Source organism: Panthera uncia, chromosome F1, assembly GCF_023721935.1.
Source record: "Panthera uncia isolate 11264 chromosome F1, Puncia_PCG_1.0, whole genome shotgun sequence".
In the NCBI taxonomy this organism is placed as follows: domain Eukaryota; kingdom Metazoa; phylum Chordata; class Mammalia; order Carnivora; family Felidae; genus Panthera; species Panthera uncia.
Window position 1 is genome coordinate 14,438,112 of NC_064813.1, and position 16,504 is coordinate 14,454,615.

The 16,504-nt window shown below is 34.0% G+C and overlaps 1 protein-coding gene across 4 annotated transcripts in view; it reads left to right on the forward strand.

Moving 5' to 3' along the window:
• Positions 1-16,504, forward strand: part of SUCO (SUN domain containing ossification factor) — a 91,031-nt gene that overhangs the window by 22,963 nt on the left and 51,564 nt on the right. For 3 of the 4 annotated variants that reach the window (XR_007458715.1, XM_049633965.1, XM_049633966.1), the window contains exons 2-8: positions 3,948-4,056; positions 7,412-7,522; positions 9,929-10,083; positions 11,851-11,988; positions 12,214-12,364; positions 15,168-15,291; positions 15,974-16,110. Coding sequence is in view for 3 of the 4 variants with exons in the window: in XM_049633965.1 (XP_049489922.1) it covers positions 3,948-4,056; positions 7,412-7,522; positions 9,929-10,083; positions 11,851-11,988; positions 12,214-12,364; positions 15,168-15,291; positions 15,974-16,110 (925 nt within the window). In the remaining variant the exon portion in view is untranslated. The remainder of the gene's footprint in view (positions 1-3,947; positions 4,057-7,411; positions 7,523-9,928; positions 10,084-11,850; positions 11,989-12,213; positions 12,365-15,167; positions 15,292-15,973; positions 16,111-16,504) is intronic. The other variant, XM_049633964.1, reaches the window with a different exon arrangement.

Here is a 16,504-nt window from a genome sequence, read left to right on the forward strand (position 1 = left end):
TGGCTCAGTCGGTTAAGCGTCCGACTTCGGCTCAGGTCATGATCTCGTGGTTCGTGAGTTCAAGCCCCGCGTCAGGCTCTGTGCTGATGGCTCAGAGCCTGGAGCCTGTTTCAGATTCTGTGTCTCCCTCTCTCTCTGACCCTCCCCCATTCATGCTCAGTCTCTCTCTGTCTCAAAAATAAATAAAGGTTAAAAAAAAATTAAAAAAAAAAAGATGATTTTTCAGCCATGTAGATTCTACTTTGGTTGATTTTGTTATAGATTTACTGTTTTTAATCCTTTAAACATTTTTCTTGCTCAAGATGTCAGATGGTCATTTTTCTTTGAAAAGCATGCACACACACATACTTTATAACTACTGGTACTTGTGACTAGTAAGGCTTTCAGACTGGATGTTAGTATTTTCTGTAAGCATAATAACTAGCATGTATGATACTCTTGTTTCACTAAAGTGTGTAAAGCTTGGTATCCTAAATGGCACTCAAATGTGATTTTTGTTTAATCATACAGTTAATACCTTTCTTTATGAATGGCAAATCCATGCCACATTGGTAGGGAGAAGCTGACAAAAAAGGATAAATATCCTCTTAGTCTCCAGACTCTCTTTTTTTGAGTTTATGTGTGTGATGAAGTGGTGGGTGGATGAGTTTGGGGAGTGGTAGTGGTGAGGTGACATGGTGATGGGAGAGGAATAAAAAATGACTGAATTTCCCTCTGGTGTGTGCTACAAAACAGTTCTCCACAGACCTTTCATTCATTTAAATATTTATTAAGCACCTTATATTTGCAAGTTTTGGCTTTGTGGGGTGAGGTTAAAGTGGTTAGGAATTGGTTCTCAAGGAATTTATGTTTTAAATGTTTATTTTTGAGAGAGAAAGAGTGCTCATGTGTTTGCGCTCAAGTGGGGGAGGGGCATAGAGAAGGAGAGAGAATCTCAAGCAGGCTTAGAGCTGTCAGCGCAGAGCCCTACTCAGGGCTCAGTCTTACCAACTGTAAGATCACAGGACCTGAGCAAAAATCAATGCTTAACTGACTGAGCCATCCAGGCACCCTTTATGTTTCTATTTAATTACAAACTGTCTGCCAGTTACATAAATCTGTAGTTAAGATTTTCAAAGACCTGTCAGGTATGCTGTCAGTTTCATCCTCTGAAAGAAGGTTCTTCTAAGAGTTTCTCATTACCTCCAATTTAGACAGATTGCCCTCTGTTCTCTGTGTATAGCTGTCATCCTATGATTTCTATTTCCAGTCACCCTGGGGATTCCCTTTCCCCCTCTAATCTCAGTACCATATTGTTGTAACCATTGTGGTTTCACAGACATCTAGTTTCCTCAAATTAAAATCTTCTTGACTATTCTTAACTGTTTATATAAACTTTAGAGTCAGCCTGTCTCCTTAAAAACATCTTTAGCTCTTAAATATCTTTCAAATCTTCTGTATATACTAACTTGAATCATATAATTTGACTTTTCCATGTCAGAGAATTGTCAAATATTGGCAATTTGAAGCAGTTCTACTTAATAGAACATTTCTTGCTAAGTTTATATTTTATTTTATTTATTTTTAAATTTACTAAATCCAAGTTAGTTAACATACAGTGTAATGTTTCAAGAGTAGAATTTAGTGATTCATCACTTACAGATATCACCCAGTGCTCATCCCAAGTGCCCTCCTTAGTGCCCATCACCCATTTAGCCCATCCCTCCACCCAGTACCCCTCCAAAAACCCTTAGTTTGTTCTCTGTACTTAACAGTCTCTTATGGTTTGCCTCCCTCTCTGTTTTTATCTTATTTTTCTTTCCCTTCCCCATGTTCATCTCTTTTGTTTCTTAAATGCCACATATGAGTGAAATCATATATTTATCTTTCTCTATTTTGCTTAGCATAATACATTCTAGTTCCATCCACATTGTTGCAAATGGCAAGATTTCATTCTTTTTGATTGCCAAGTAATATTCCAGTGTGTGTGTGTGTGTGTGTGTGTGTGTGTGTGTGTGTGTATACACACATCTTTTTAATCCATTCATCAGTCAATGGACATTTGGGCTCTTTCCATAATTTGGCTATTGTTGATAGTGTGGCTGTAAACATTGGGGTGCATGTACCCCTTCATATCAGCATTTTTGTATCCTTTGGATAAATACCTAGTAGTGCAATTGCTGGGTCATAGGGTAGCTCTATTTTTAATTTTTTGAGGAACCTCCATACTGTTTTCCAGGGTGGCTGCACCAGTTTGCATGCCCACCAGCAGTGTAAAAGTGTTCCCCTTTCTCTGCATCTGCTTATCACCAACATCTGTTGTTTCCTGAGTTGTTAATTTTAGCCATTCTGACAGGTGTGTGGTGGTATCTCATTGTGGTTTTGATTTGTAGCTAAGTGTATATTTTAGTATTGTTTCTTTACAGATGGGTATTTTTCTTCTATTTCATCTTGTAACTGGTTGTGATGGTTTTAGTAGAGTTGAGTTGATTCTGTTTGTTTGTTTGTTTGTTTATTTTATTTATTTGAGAGAGTAAGCACGTGAGCAGGGGAGAGGGACTGAGGGAGAATCTTAAGCAGGCTCCATGCTCAGTGCAGAGCCTGATGCAGGGCTAGATCCCACGACACTGGGATCTTTACCTGAGCTGAAATCAAGACTTGGATGCTCAACTTACTGAGCCACTCAGGCACCCCCGATTCTTAATTTTATACCTAAGAATATAATTTTTATACCCAAGATATCTTTTAATAGGTGGTTCTTTTTAATTTTCCACCTGTATAAACTCATTATCTGCAATTAATGATGATTTTATTGTCTCTTTTACCATTTTTATATCCTTTATCATATTATGTAATACTAGCAATAATGGACATTCTTGTCTTGTTTCAGATCTCAATAGGGTTATTTTTTATTTTTTATTTTTTTAACATTTATTTATCTTTGAGACAGAGAGAGACAGAGCATGAACAGGGGAGGGGCAGAGAGAGAGGGAAACACAGAATCTGAAACAGGCTCCAGGCTCTGAGCTGTCAGCACAGAGCCCGACGCGGGGCTCGAACTCACGGACCGTGAGATCATGACCTGAGCCAAAGTCGGACGCTTAACCGACCAAGCCACGCAGGCGCCAGTTTGGTACTGACTTTCAGGCTTGTATATTATGAATATATGTTTCCATGGTAAACATCTGCTTTTTCCTATTTAAAAAAATCTTGATGGATGTGTAAGTTTATCAGATGTCTTTCAGTGACTATGAAGATAATCATATTTTTCCTTGATATTTTTTTGCATGGTAAACTAAATAAACGGATTCTATTATTTTGACCACTTTTGACTATCAGAGCTAAACTCTACTTGATCATAACAATGGTATTTCTTTGATATGTCCTTAAAGACTATTTTTTTTTATTGTTTCATTTAGACTTTTCGTGTCCTATTTCCTAAGTTGTATTAACCTGTAGTATTCACTTGTGTGTGCTCTTTCTCTTAAGTTTGGATATCACTACCATGTTCCTGTATAAAAATATTTTGGAAGCTGTACTTCTGTGCTTTGAAATAGTTTAGGTAGCTTAGAGTTATCTCTTCTTAAGTATTTAGTAAAATTTCAAATATTATTGGCATCTGGTACTTTCTGAGGGTGTTAGCCCTTTGACAACTTTTTCTGTTCCTTTTGTGATAATTTTCAGACACTCCTTTTATGAAGGCTTTACTGTTTCACCTTTATGAAATTCATAATGCCTTAATTTGGGATGCTGATAACACACTGTTTATGGTTTTTGTTTTCAGGGCATTAAATAAAAACCCTCGTCTTATGTATATTTGTCTTCATTAAATTGTTAAGTTCTTTAGGGCATTAGTGTAAGAGCCATCTATTTGTTTATTGCCTCAAATTCTAGCCCATGGTAGGGAATGTGTTGGCTTAACAACTTTTCCTTCTTTCTTTCTTTTGGTGGTGGTGGATGTTTTACAGGCTTCCCAGTTGGCGTGTATGTTGTAAAGAGAGTTCTTCAGCTTCATCATATTACTCTCAAGATGACAATTGTGCACTAGAAAATGAAGATGTACAATTCCAGAAAAAGGTACCTTAAATAAAGTTGACAATGTAATTTGTGTGTCAGCTTTCTAAGACTTCCTCAAAATATTCGGAATAAAAGTAATTTCAGAAATACTATGTCATAATTTTTGGTGATTTGTAATTCTCACTGTAATCTGAAGAGTTACTCAGGTAATTATGAAAGTAAGCTATCTCTGAAATATTTATATATTTATTCTTTTTGCTTATGTTTAGAATGTTCTAACATCCTTAGTCCTAGAGTAAGGAGGAAAATAATACCTATTCAGAAAACTGAAAACCAGTGGCTCACTTTTTAATGCTCTAATTAGTTAAAGGTTTCAAAAGAAACACCAGTTTTATTATAAGAACTTAGAAATCAGGATTATAGGGAGAGTCTGCAGTCAGTGGTTATGTAGTTTTTTATATAATTTGATGGAGTGAATAGAGAGTCCAAAAAACCAGACCAGATCTTTAAATCATTTATTATTATATCATTTTAAATGATAAAAGGTGAGTATTGACTAGATTTGGCTTCCCCCTATCAATATATATATATTTTAAAACACAGTTGACCCTTGAATGACATGGGCTTGAGTTGTGTGTGTCTATACTAATATGCAGATTTTTTATGGTACAGTACTGTAAATGTATTTTCTCTTATGATTTTCTTAACATTTTCTTTTCTCTAGCTTCTTTAAGTTTTTCTTTCTTTCTTCCTTCTTTCTTTCTTTCTTTCTTTCTTTCTTTCTTTCTTTCAGCATGCTTGTGTGTGAGTGGGGAAGGGGCAGAGGGAGAGAGAGAATCCCAAGCAGGCTCCGAGATGACAGTGTGGAACCCCACATGGGGCTCAAACTCACAAACTGTGAGATCATGACCTCTGAGCCAAAATCAAGAGTCGGATGCTTAACCGAATGAGCCACCCAGGCACCCCTTCTCTAGCTTTTACTTCATTGTAAAAATGTATACTGTGTATAATATGCGAAATATGTGCTAATTTACTGCTTATATTATTGGTACAGCTTTGGTAAACAACAAGCTATGAGAAGTTAAGTTTTGGGGAATCAAAAGTTATAGAGAGATTTTTGACTGTGCTAGGGCTTGGTATCCCTAACCCCTGCATTGTTTAAGGATCAACTGTATAGAAGTCATTTATACCAACTATAAAATATTTATGTTTATATTCTATTTTCCTCTCCAAAGGAGCCATAATTTACTGTTTCTTGTGAAAAGATTGAGACAGTTTTTTTTGTAGTTATCTATATGCCATTATATGGCACACAGATTAATATTTTTATTTTCCATGAAATGTCACATTATAAATATTCTACAAATTGACTTTTCCCTCTGCCCCAGTAATATCTCATGGACTCCTTTTTATGTTATATTCTTATGATGGCTACATTTTTATTCATTCATATAGATATTTCATAATTTATTAAATATTTCTTTATTGACAAACTTTTGCATTGTTTCTCAGCTATGTATATGCACATGTGCTTGTGTATGCGTGTGTGTGTGGAAATACAGATTTATAATTACATGCCTGGATGGTTGGCATGACATTTAGAGTGGATTATGCAAATTTTGGAGTTAACGAGGATATATTTCTGTGGTGGAGCGTTTAAAATTCTGAAGACTGCTGCTGAATCTCTCTCTATTTTTTTTTTTAAATTGTAAATGTTTTTATTTTGAATGCTGTTAGTCCCTCCAGTTAACTAGAGGGGTAAGAGGAGAGCTCTGGAGGAGATAGATGTATTTACAAGAGTGTCTGGCCACACAGTCACTGTTCCCTGTGAATTGGATATTAAAGACATGCTTGTTTTATTTCATATTCTCATGTTTAGTCATTTTTCTAATGATTCTTAAAGATAACTTTAATCTGAGCCCACGAATGAGAGTCCATTCTCCCCGTCCAAGTTGGCATTTCACACTTGTTGCTCCATAGTCCCACGGTATTTTCCTGTATTGGAGCCTATATTCACCCAAGAATGATCAGTCTCCTCTCTGAAGACTACCTTTTATAGGGCCAAGCAACCTTTTAAGATACTAAAAACAAAAATTCTTATTACATACTCATCCAGAGTAATGAATGCCCTTTTTCATACATGGGTATAACCAAAAAGACCTCTCAACAGAGCCACTGGAGGACAAAGGGAGTCATTTTTCCTTAAAAAAAATTTTTTTTTAACATTTTATTTATTTTTGAGACAGGGAGAGACAGAGCATGAACAGGGGAGGGTCAGAGAGAGGGAGACACAGAATCTGAAACAGGCTCTAGGCTCTGAGCTGTCAGCACAGAGCCCGACACGGGGCTCGAACTCCCGGACCGTGAGATCATGACCTGAGCCGAAGTCGGACGCTTAACCGACCAAGCCACCCAGGCGCCCCAAATTAAAATAATAATGCTAATATTCCCTTATTTCTCTCTGTAATAAATAAAAATAAAATTGAGGCAAAATTATTTTTTATGTGTGTTTTCTGAGTCTAGTAGCAATTATTAGGAAAAAATGGAACTAAAATTTTGTAGAAGAAAAAGGAGATGATTTTTCATAGAGGAATAAGAGGTAAAGTAGCTGAAGTTAACTAAAAACATACCTTGGACTTCTGTGTCCAAATATCCTGTTCTGTGTGAGAGAGTGTGTGTCTGTGTTTGTGTGATGGAGTGATGTTTGAGAACGCTATATCAGAATGTTATACGCCTTTTAATAGATGAAGTTATAATTGTCAAAGATTTATGAAAAACAACTATTTACCAGTCCTCATTTTCAATTCTTCTGTATTAAGCTGAATATGTCAAATGATGAGTATCTCTTTAAGAAGAGTATAATTTCATACTTTCACCCACAGTCTATGAGACTTCGATCTAATCTCTGACAAGAAATTTGAAGACTTAAATGTTGTGAGAGTAAATATAAGCAAAACATTTAGGGGGGAAACATAACTCAGCAAACGTTTAGGTACCTGGTATATATTGTTTAGATAAACAAAGAATATGAACTTTGCTTTTATGAAATGTATAGCTAGAAAATATATTTAAACCTGAAATCCTAACTTGAAAGTAAGTGTCAAAAGAGATGGCACAAAGAGCTGTATGTACTTTCACTTATTAGAGATCCTGCCACATACATAGTGCTGGGTGGTAGGACTAAAGTGCTTATTAAGAAATCAAATGAGGGTCTTGAATTCATTTAGTGTACGTTTTCACTGTGGTGGCAAGGAAGGGGATGCAGGAAGATGGACAATAACTGTGTAAACAAATAAAAGTAATTACAGTCAAGTGCATACAAGACAGTGTTGTGGTTGTAAAGTATATAATATTGCTTAGGACTGTTTTGTGAAACAATTTTATCAGTTAGCCTTTTTTCTTTGTTGCGATATAGGATGAAAGAGAGGGACCTATCAATGCCGAATTATCGGAAAAAGTGGGTTCAAACTTACCTATTCCTCCAGAAGAACATAAATTGAAAGATGACTCTGCTGTGGATGTACAAGTAAGCTATGTTGCTTTGATTTTTGATGATGTGTCTTTTAAAACTACTTTGCAAGGTAGAAAACTTCTGTTTGGTCATCATATTGTGAATTTTTATTTTTTCTTTTTGAACTGTTGTGCTGTTGGCCTTAATACTGTTCACCTGCTAAGAGTACTGCTTTTGAGAAAATGCAAAATTGCAGATTTAATAATAAATGTGACCATTTTCTTTGTAGTAAAAGTTTGGGAATAAGTTCTCATTTCTTTTTAGGTTCCATTTTGGCTCACTGTAATGTATCTTTGTCTCTTTAGATTTTTAGATGTCAGGAAATTGTTTTCTAACTTAAAAGGAAGTATTTGTATATAAAACAAAGAATGTTTTTATACCAAACTTTTGTCACTCAGTGTGGAATATGAATTAATTATAGGTTAAAATATGTTTTCCCTTTTCCTTTTATATTACATCATGAATATTATTTTCTATTTTATATGCCAGATTTTATGAAAGATATGAAAAACTAGACAAGAATATAAGCTGACTGGAATGCTGAAGCATCTGGAACCCATTTAATATCAGGAATAGCTGAAGGAACTAGGGATATTTGATCTGGAGGAAGAAAGACTAAGGAAAAACTAAGTATCTCAAGTAGTAACAAAAGCAAACTTCAGCTCAAAATGAGGGAGAATTCTTTTTTTTAAAAATACAGTTAGAGTTATTTTATGACTTAATTGGACTAAGTACAAATAGTGTTTCATTTTATTGGATTCTGGAAGATGTTTGTACAATAGAGTAAGAAAGTGTTCTCTGTTACCCTTCTGGTTATATGACTATTCCTGAACAGTCCTGCCATTGTTCATTCTCTAGAATTTTTATCATGGTGTAATCATGTTCAAATACTTTGAAGTGCTTACTGCGTCTTATAGACCTGTGTTGTTCAGTATAGTAGCCACTAGCTACACGTGGCTCTTGAGCACTGGAAATGCAACCAGTCCAAATAGAGACTTGTTATAAATACATATTGGATTTTGGAGACTTAATTAAAAAAAAAAAAGTATAAACTATCTCATTGATTTTTTTTTTACATTGAATACATATTAAAATGATAATGTTAATATTCCTTTTCTCAAGGCCTCCACCATAAAATACAAACTATTTGTATTCCTTTGTGAATTTTTCATTTCAGTGTAAATAATTCCCCAAATGATCATATTTTGTATTCTTTGGACTCTATACCGTTTGTTTCCTTTCTGCTCCCATATTGGTCCTCTTTTTCTTTACAGTCCTCTTTCTTCTAGTCTGTAATAGTCCATAGTTTCTGTTTTCTTTGAACTGAGCTTGAGTACCTCTCACTTGATACTTAATAAGCATTAAATGTCTACTGTGTGCTATGGAACATGAAGATCAAGAGAACACAGTTCTTACTCAAGATGTTTATAGTATACTTGAAGAAGAAGAGACATAAATAAGGCAATTGAGGTGTTTGAGGTGCTGTATAGAAGAGAATAGTGGAGGCATAGAGGAAAGGGAAAGGCTAATTCTATTTAGTATTGGTTGTGGGAGAGAATGTGCTGATAGAGGTTTCAAATATGAGTGGTATTAGGTAGATTTCAGATTGTGTTTTGGAGGGGTGAATGGCCCAGAGCATCATTGCTCACTGAAGGAGCAGTGAGAATCATGTATTGCATTGTAATTGTACTTGTGTACTTGTGTGTACATGCTCTGTGTTGTTCTTTATTTATGCACGTTATCTTTTTTTTTAATATGAAATTTATTGTCAAATTGGTTTCCATACAACACCCAGTGCTCATTCCAAAAGGTGCCCTCCTCAGTACCCATCACCCACCCTCCCTTCCCTTCCATCCCCCATCAACCTTCAGTTTGTTCTCAGTTTTTAAGAGTCTCTTAGGCTTTGGCTCTCTCCCTCTCTAACCTCTTTTTTTTTTTTTTTCTTCTTCTTCCCCTCCCCCATGGACTTCTGTTAAGTTTCTCAGGATCCACATAAGAGTGAAAACATATGGTATCTGTCTTTCTCTGTATGACTTATTTTACTTATATGCACGTTATCTTCTAAACTGCTGTAGGGCAAGAAGTATGTATTGTACTATTTTTCATATTTACATATGATTTCTGTGTTGCTGCTAGCATTAATTACAGTAAGAGGGAAATATATGTGGGTCCTGATAGAAAATAGGAAAGAAGGAAGACAGGTTTCTTTGTCCTAGTTTGTGAAATGCCAGGAAAAATGCCTAGAGCTTGTATTTTAATATGAAATGTATTCCTTGGGGGGTAATGTTAGAAGAAAGGATTTTTATAAAAGTACATTCTTGGTACTGTCACTTTTGAGACATAATTTTATAAAATCCCGTATAGCTAAAGAGATAATTTATTAACCTCCACATTTAATGTAACTTTTTTTTTTTTAAACAGAATGCAGAGTCAGAAAAGTTAAGTCCATCTGTGATTGAGACACTCCCTCCAGTTGATCTACATGAAGATTCTTCCAGTGTAACTGTGGGCAGTGAAAACATTGAAAATATTTCCAGCTCATCTACCTCAGAGATCACTCCAATCTCAAAGCTTGAGTAAGTCATTACAAAGAAAAAAAGAGACTCTCATTAGATTAATGATGGAAAAATGTCTTTATCACATAAGGCAGCTTGAAATTCAGATTTGAAGTTTAGGCTATGTAGCAGACCTAAGTTATGATGCCTTGTTTTGCATAATAATTTTATTTTAATGTAATGGTCTTATGATATAACCAGTGTTTATTCTGCTTCCAAACTCACTGAAGTAGATCCTAGCTATGAAATCTATATCCCATAAAGTGAGGTTCTACTTGTTTAAGTAACTGCTTATTTGAGTAATCTTCCTTATAATTATCAAAGATTCAAATGTCAGATTATTCACTTCCATCAAGTATTACTGCAGCATTCCATTGGTAGGTCTGTCTTTTTGCGAATAGCTCCCTTGTTCAAACTTGATCGTAAATACTCAGAATTTGTAGATCTAAGGTTTCTTTAATTTAGAAAATCGATTATGTACTCTTCTAGCTCCTTACAGCAACACTACAAAGCACAAATTCCCTTCATACTGCATTAATCATTTCCTATATCAAATGAATTAATATATATTTAAAAATTGGATAGGGTAGTATCTGGTACATAGTAAAAATATGTGTCAGTTAATATTATCATTACTTTTTTTTTAACTACAAGTAATTTTATTTTTATTTTTTTATTAAAAATATTAAAATTTTTAAAAATGTTTATTTATATAAATAAGGCTCTAGGCTGCGAGCTATCAGCACAGAGCCCATCATGGGGCTCGAATCCACGAGCAGTGAAATTATAACCTGAGCCAAAGTAGGACGCTCAACTGACTGAGCCACCCAGGTTCCCCCCCCCACCAAATTTTTATTACTGTTTATTTACTCTTGAGAGAGAGAGAGAGAGAGGGAGGGAGTGGGGGAGGGGCAGAGAGAGAGAGGGAGATAAAGAATCTGAAGCAGGCTCCAGGTTCTGAGCTGTCAGCACAGAGCCTGACATGGGGCTTGAACTCACAAACTGCGAGATCATGACCTGAGCCAAAGTCGGACTCTTAACAGACTGAGCCACCCAAGTGCCCTATCATAAGTACTTTTAAAAACACTTATTCTTCTCAAGAACTTAGGGGGCTGGGGTGAAGGAGTTTTACTTAAAGATGTTAGAGTTTTCATTTAGGTGTTTATCCTAGGTAAGGAAGAAATAAACAGAAGACAGGCTTAGAAATAATGGACAGTATTTAATAATACTTATTCCAGAAAGAATTTAAGGCTAAATATTATATATATAGACAGTACATCTTATTTTCCCTTTATCCTGAACATGACTGCTTCGTGAATTGGAAGTGAGTAGCAGAACATATTAGGGTATGTGTTTTTTAAGTGAAATTCTAAAAGTGTCTTAAGAACTTCAGTTGAAATGTTAATAGAGATAATAGATTATTTTTTGATACTATAGGCAACAACTAATATTGGTAGAATATACTAACCTGGAAAGGACCCATTAGGAAGATGCAGTTAAAATAAATAATTTTAAAATCTTATTTTTTATGAGACCAAACACTAATGTATGATATTTTGTTTTAAAACTTAGCAGTTAGCTATTTAAAGGCCAAGGGCATTGACAGATCAAGAGTCAGCAGTTGACTTTATGTGATTTGAAATAAGTGAACTCTTGAAAACAGCCTGCCAAACTGTAAAGAATTCTCCTGTCTTAGATTATGTTTTGAAAATCACTAATACCATTTTTAACTTATGCCACATTATGTTCATTGAATTGCCAGATTGTATTTTTTGTTTCTATTTTTAGTGAAATAGAAAAGTCTGGTACTATTCCTATAACCAAGCCGAGTGAAACTGAGCAGTCTGAAACTGATTGCGATGTTGGTGAGGTTCTTGATGCAAATACTCCAGTTGACCAGCCTTCCTTTGTTAGTCCACCTGAAAGGTGGGTGTGAGCCATTGTTTTCCCTTTTATAATTCTGTAATAATAGCAGTGTCATGTTTGAATGGACTTTGGTGCGTACTTAATTCCACTTTATGATTGAGAGAAAGCTAATCCCTTTGTGCTCCTTTCTTGGTTTACTTTGTACATGATAGTTGTAACAGATTAGATTGCATAAACTTGTTATTCAGCTGAAATTTTTTAATATGTCTTTTTGGTTTCAAATAGCCTTGTTGGCCAGCATATAGAAAATGTGTCATCTTCACATGGCAAAGGAAAAATAACAAAATCAGAATTTGAATCAAAGGTTTCAGCAAGTGAGCAGGGTAGTGGTGATCCAAAATCTGCATTGAATGCTTCAGATAATTTAAAAAATGAGGTAGGTATATAACTTGCACTATTTCCTACTTTATTATATGTATTTTTATTTTGTGTTAATCTTGCAATTTGCTAACCATATTTGCCATAAAAACAGGGATTATGTAGTTAATGAGGAATATGGAACTGAGGAGTGAGCTGTGCTTTCTGAGAGCAAGTGGTCTTCAGTATATTGTTCATACATGAAGTTGTTCCAAATGTGAAATGTCTTTGGTATTTTATAATTAAGTGGTTTTCTGCTACCATCAGCTGTTTGATACCAGCTATATAAAGCCCTCATTTAAGCATTTTCTTGGAGAGCTATATAGAAGAAGGTATGATTGTTAAATTCGAGTATCTTCAGTATATAAGCTTAACTCCATATACAGTGTTAAATTTAGGCTCTTCAATGAGAATTATTAAAAAAAATTTGTTTTTAATATTTATTTACTTTTTAAGAGAGAGAGCGAGTGCACGTGCATGTGCATGAGCGGGGGAGGGGTAGAAACAGAGTGCAAGCGGTGAAGAGACAGAGAGGGAGACACAGAATCCGAAGCAGGCTCCAGGCTCTGAGCTGTTAGCACAGAACCTGAGGTGGGGCTTGAACTCACAAACCGTGAGATCATGACCTGAGCCGAAGTTGGACGCTTAACCGATAAAAGGCTGTAATTTTTAACTGTATTAATTACCTCCTAAATAAATTAATATCCTGGAAAAAAGTGTCTCAGCTAGGTACATTTTTATAAATTGTGTTCAAAGTAGGTTTTTATTTAATTTTTAAATTAAATTAGTGGTAATACTTTTCTGCTATATATATTTTTAATAGCCACATACTTTATTAGTCAGTTAGTTTGTTCTGTAAAACACTCCAACACAGAGGTTGTATGGGAACCAATTTGCTAACTCTTCCTTAGTATTTGCAATATATGCAACCGATAAGGATTACTGTCAACTACAAAGACTACCTACAAATCAGTAATGGAGGAGAGGAACAATATATTCAGCAAAGAAAATATCTAAAATAATCAAGAGATTATGGGTATTTGTATTTGTGTAATTCTAATACTCTAGTGTATTAGTGTAATTCTAATATACTAGTGTCAGTCCTTAAAAGTTGGCTTTAATATAGTGAGTATTCGTATTAGGGAAAATGTGCCCTATACCATATAGCACATGTGTACTATATGAGACTTGTGCTATTTGGCAGAGTAAGCTGTCTAAATAAATATTGTGCACTTCTCTAGGAACTGTTTGTAAATATGTTATGCATTGTTTTAGGAATACAGAAATAAATAATGGAATGAACATTCTTGCATACATTATTCAGCTTACAGAAAAAAATTACAAATTGAATTTTTGCCTTTCCCCAGTTATATTTCTTCCCTTCAGATAGAACACGTATCTAAAATTCAGTGTGTGTGTGTGTGTGTGTGTGTGTGTGTGTTTAAGAATGTGTTTTTAAACTTTTTCCAAAACTGTATTATTATAAACAATACATACTATTAGTTGGCATATTTTGAAGCAGTATAAAATGGTCTCATTCTTAACTATTATATGACTCAACATTGTTTTTGAGATTTGTCTGTTAATTGTTTTCACTGTTGTATTTCACTACCACAATTTATCTGTTCTTCAGATTTTTTCTAATTTAGGTTGTTTCTAATTTCTGGATATTATAAACAGTGCTGCCATAAGCATTCCTGCATACTTTCTTAGTCACATGCGCATGTTTTCACTGATATTAATATATAGGAGTGGAATTACTGGCTCATAGAGTAGGCACATCTTCAGTTAATATTGCTAAAAATTTTTTTTAAGTTTACTTATTTATTTAAGTAATCTCTACATCCAACGTGGGGCTCTTAACTCATGACTCCGAGATCAAGGGTCACATGCTCTTCCAACTGAGTCAGCCACGTGCCCTCAGTACTGCTAAATTTAGAACTCCCTTCAGCAGTCTAATAGGTGTCTTATGGTTCAACAGACATGCCACACTTGAACCTCCATCAGATTGGTATAATTTATTGTCTCTGGTTTTCATTTGCATTCCTTGATTATCGATTATTTTATATTTTTTCTTTGCTGTATTTATTGTTCCTCTCCTCCATTATTGATTTGTAGGTAGTTTTTATAATTGGTAGTAATCCTTTATTGGTTGCATATATTGCAAATACTTCTTCCAGCTTATTGTACCATGTAGTTTATGGTTTTGTGATACGTTTAATTTAAAAATTTTAATCCAGCCAAATGTATCAGCCTTTTTTTAATGATTTATTCTTTCTTCATCTTGTTAAATCCTTTTTTATATGAAGATTTTTCTATAGTTTCTTTAAAAAGCTTTGTTTTTCTTTAGATTTTTGTGTGTTTCTTTGTTTTTAAATCCACCTTAAAATTTTTATAAAAGTGGTAATTCCTGTTAAGGAATTTTTAGAAACAACATGCTATATCTAAAATTAGTTAGCTTTCTTTAATGCATATATTATTTTAACTTAGATTTTAAGGTGGATGCATTACAACTATAGTACTTACTAATTTGTATGGTTTATGTAGAAGTAATTGTTTGCTTAGGGTATATTATAAAGTTTTTTACAGCCTAGCTTATATTGCAAACGTGAAGAATATATTTTGTGATGCTTTGGTAAAAGATTTCAATTTTTTCAAGAGAAACTCAACTTTTAAGTAAACCAAACCTTTTCTTTTTACATTTTTGATTTTTTTGAAATACTGTCTATCAAATATAAAATTGGACTTTAATTTCACAAAAACATTTGTATATTCTTTTATGACTTACTGTTTTTTGTGTATTCTTTTGCATTTTTTTTCAGAGTTCTGATTATACAAAACCAGGGGAAATTGACCATACATCTGTAACAAGTCCCAAAGACCCAGAAGATATACCAACATTTGATGAATGGAAGAAGAAAGTTATGGAAGTAGAAAAAGAAAAAAGTATGGAAGCGTTGTGATTCTCTTTCTTTTTTTTTTTTTTTTGAAGGGGGAGGACTGATTTAAATGTGCATTTCTGTCTACAGTTGGTAAAATAAAGCTTTTGAAAGCCTTTTAAAGGTGAAACTTACCAAGATACTGTTGGTTTCACATATATAATTTACCTGTGTATAATTATATAATTTTAATCTTAATTAAAACCCATTCTTGTAAATTACTAAATGAGGATAAAATAAGATAAAGTAGGCAGAGCAGTGGTGTTATTTCAATTTATAAGGAAATTTGAGGCATGGAAACTTTTGGGTTATAAAGCTTTAAACTGTAAATGGAGTTGGACTAAGATATTACACTTTCTTTTGGCTATTTCAGAGTTAAAAATTCTTAATGTTAGAGATAGAAGGACAACATTCATCCTTAATAAAATATGTATGCACAGTATTTTGATTCTCATGGATAAGTTTCATTTTGAGAGTAGACATAAATCAAGTAATGTGGATTTTTGTAATTTGTTTTTTAGAAATATTTTAAAGTATTAAAGCAGTTTGAATTGCTTAGTGGGTTTTGAAAATATTCTCTTAAGCATTAAAACCTGGTCTTCACTAGACAGTAACTTACTGCTTTTGTGATCATTGTTTCCTGGGAGTATTTTTAATCATAATCATCATATATATATGTTTATAATAAGGTTTGTCTGCAGGTCAGTCAATGCATCCATCTTCTAATGGAGGTCTACATGCGACAAAAAAAGTCCAGAAAAATCGAAATAATTATGCCTCAGTAGAATGTGGTGCCAAAATTTTGGCAGCTAATCCAGAAGCCAAGGTACTTAACTATAAATTTCTTATATATGTATATATAAGAAACTACTAACTTGATTAAATAAAGGCAACTGTTTGCTCAGAAATATCTATCTATATCTATATTATTTTGCTGAGAACTATATTTTAACATGAGCTATTTTTCTGATTCACCAATAAATGCAGGATTATGCTTTTAGAGACATTTTCTTGTATGAATTCTTCTGTTGGTTGATACATTGTACTTTTTTTTTCTTTCAAAGACTTTATTTTCTTAGAGCAGTTATAGATTCACAGCAAAATGGAAAGAACGGTAGAGATTTCTCATATACCCCTTACACCCACACGTGTTTAGTCTCCTCCATTATCAACATACCTCCCACCAGAGTGAAACATTTGCTACAGTTGATTAACTTACA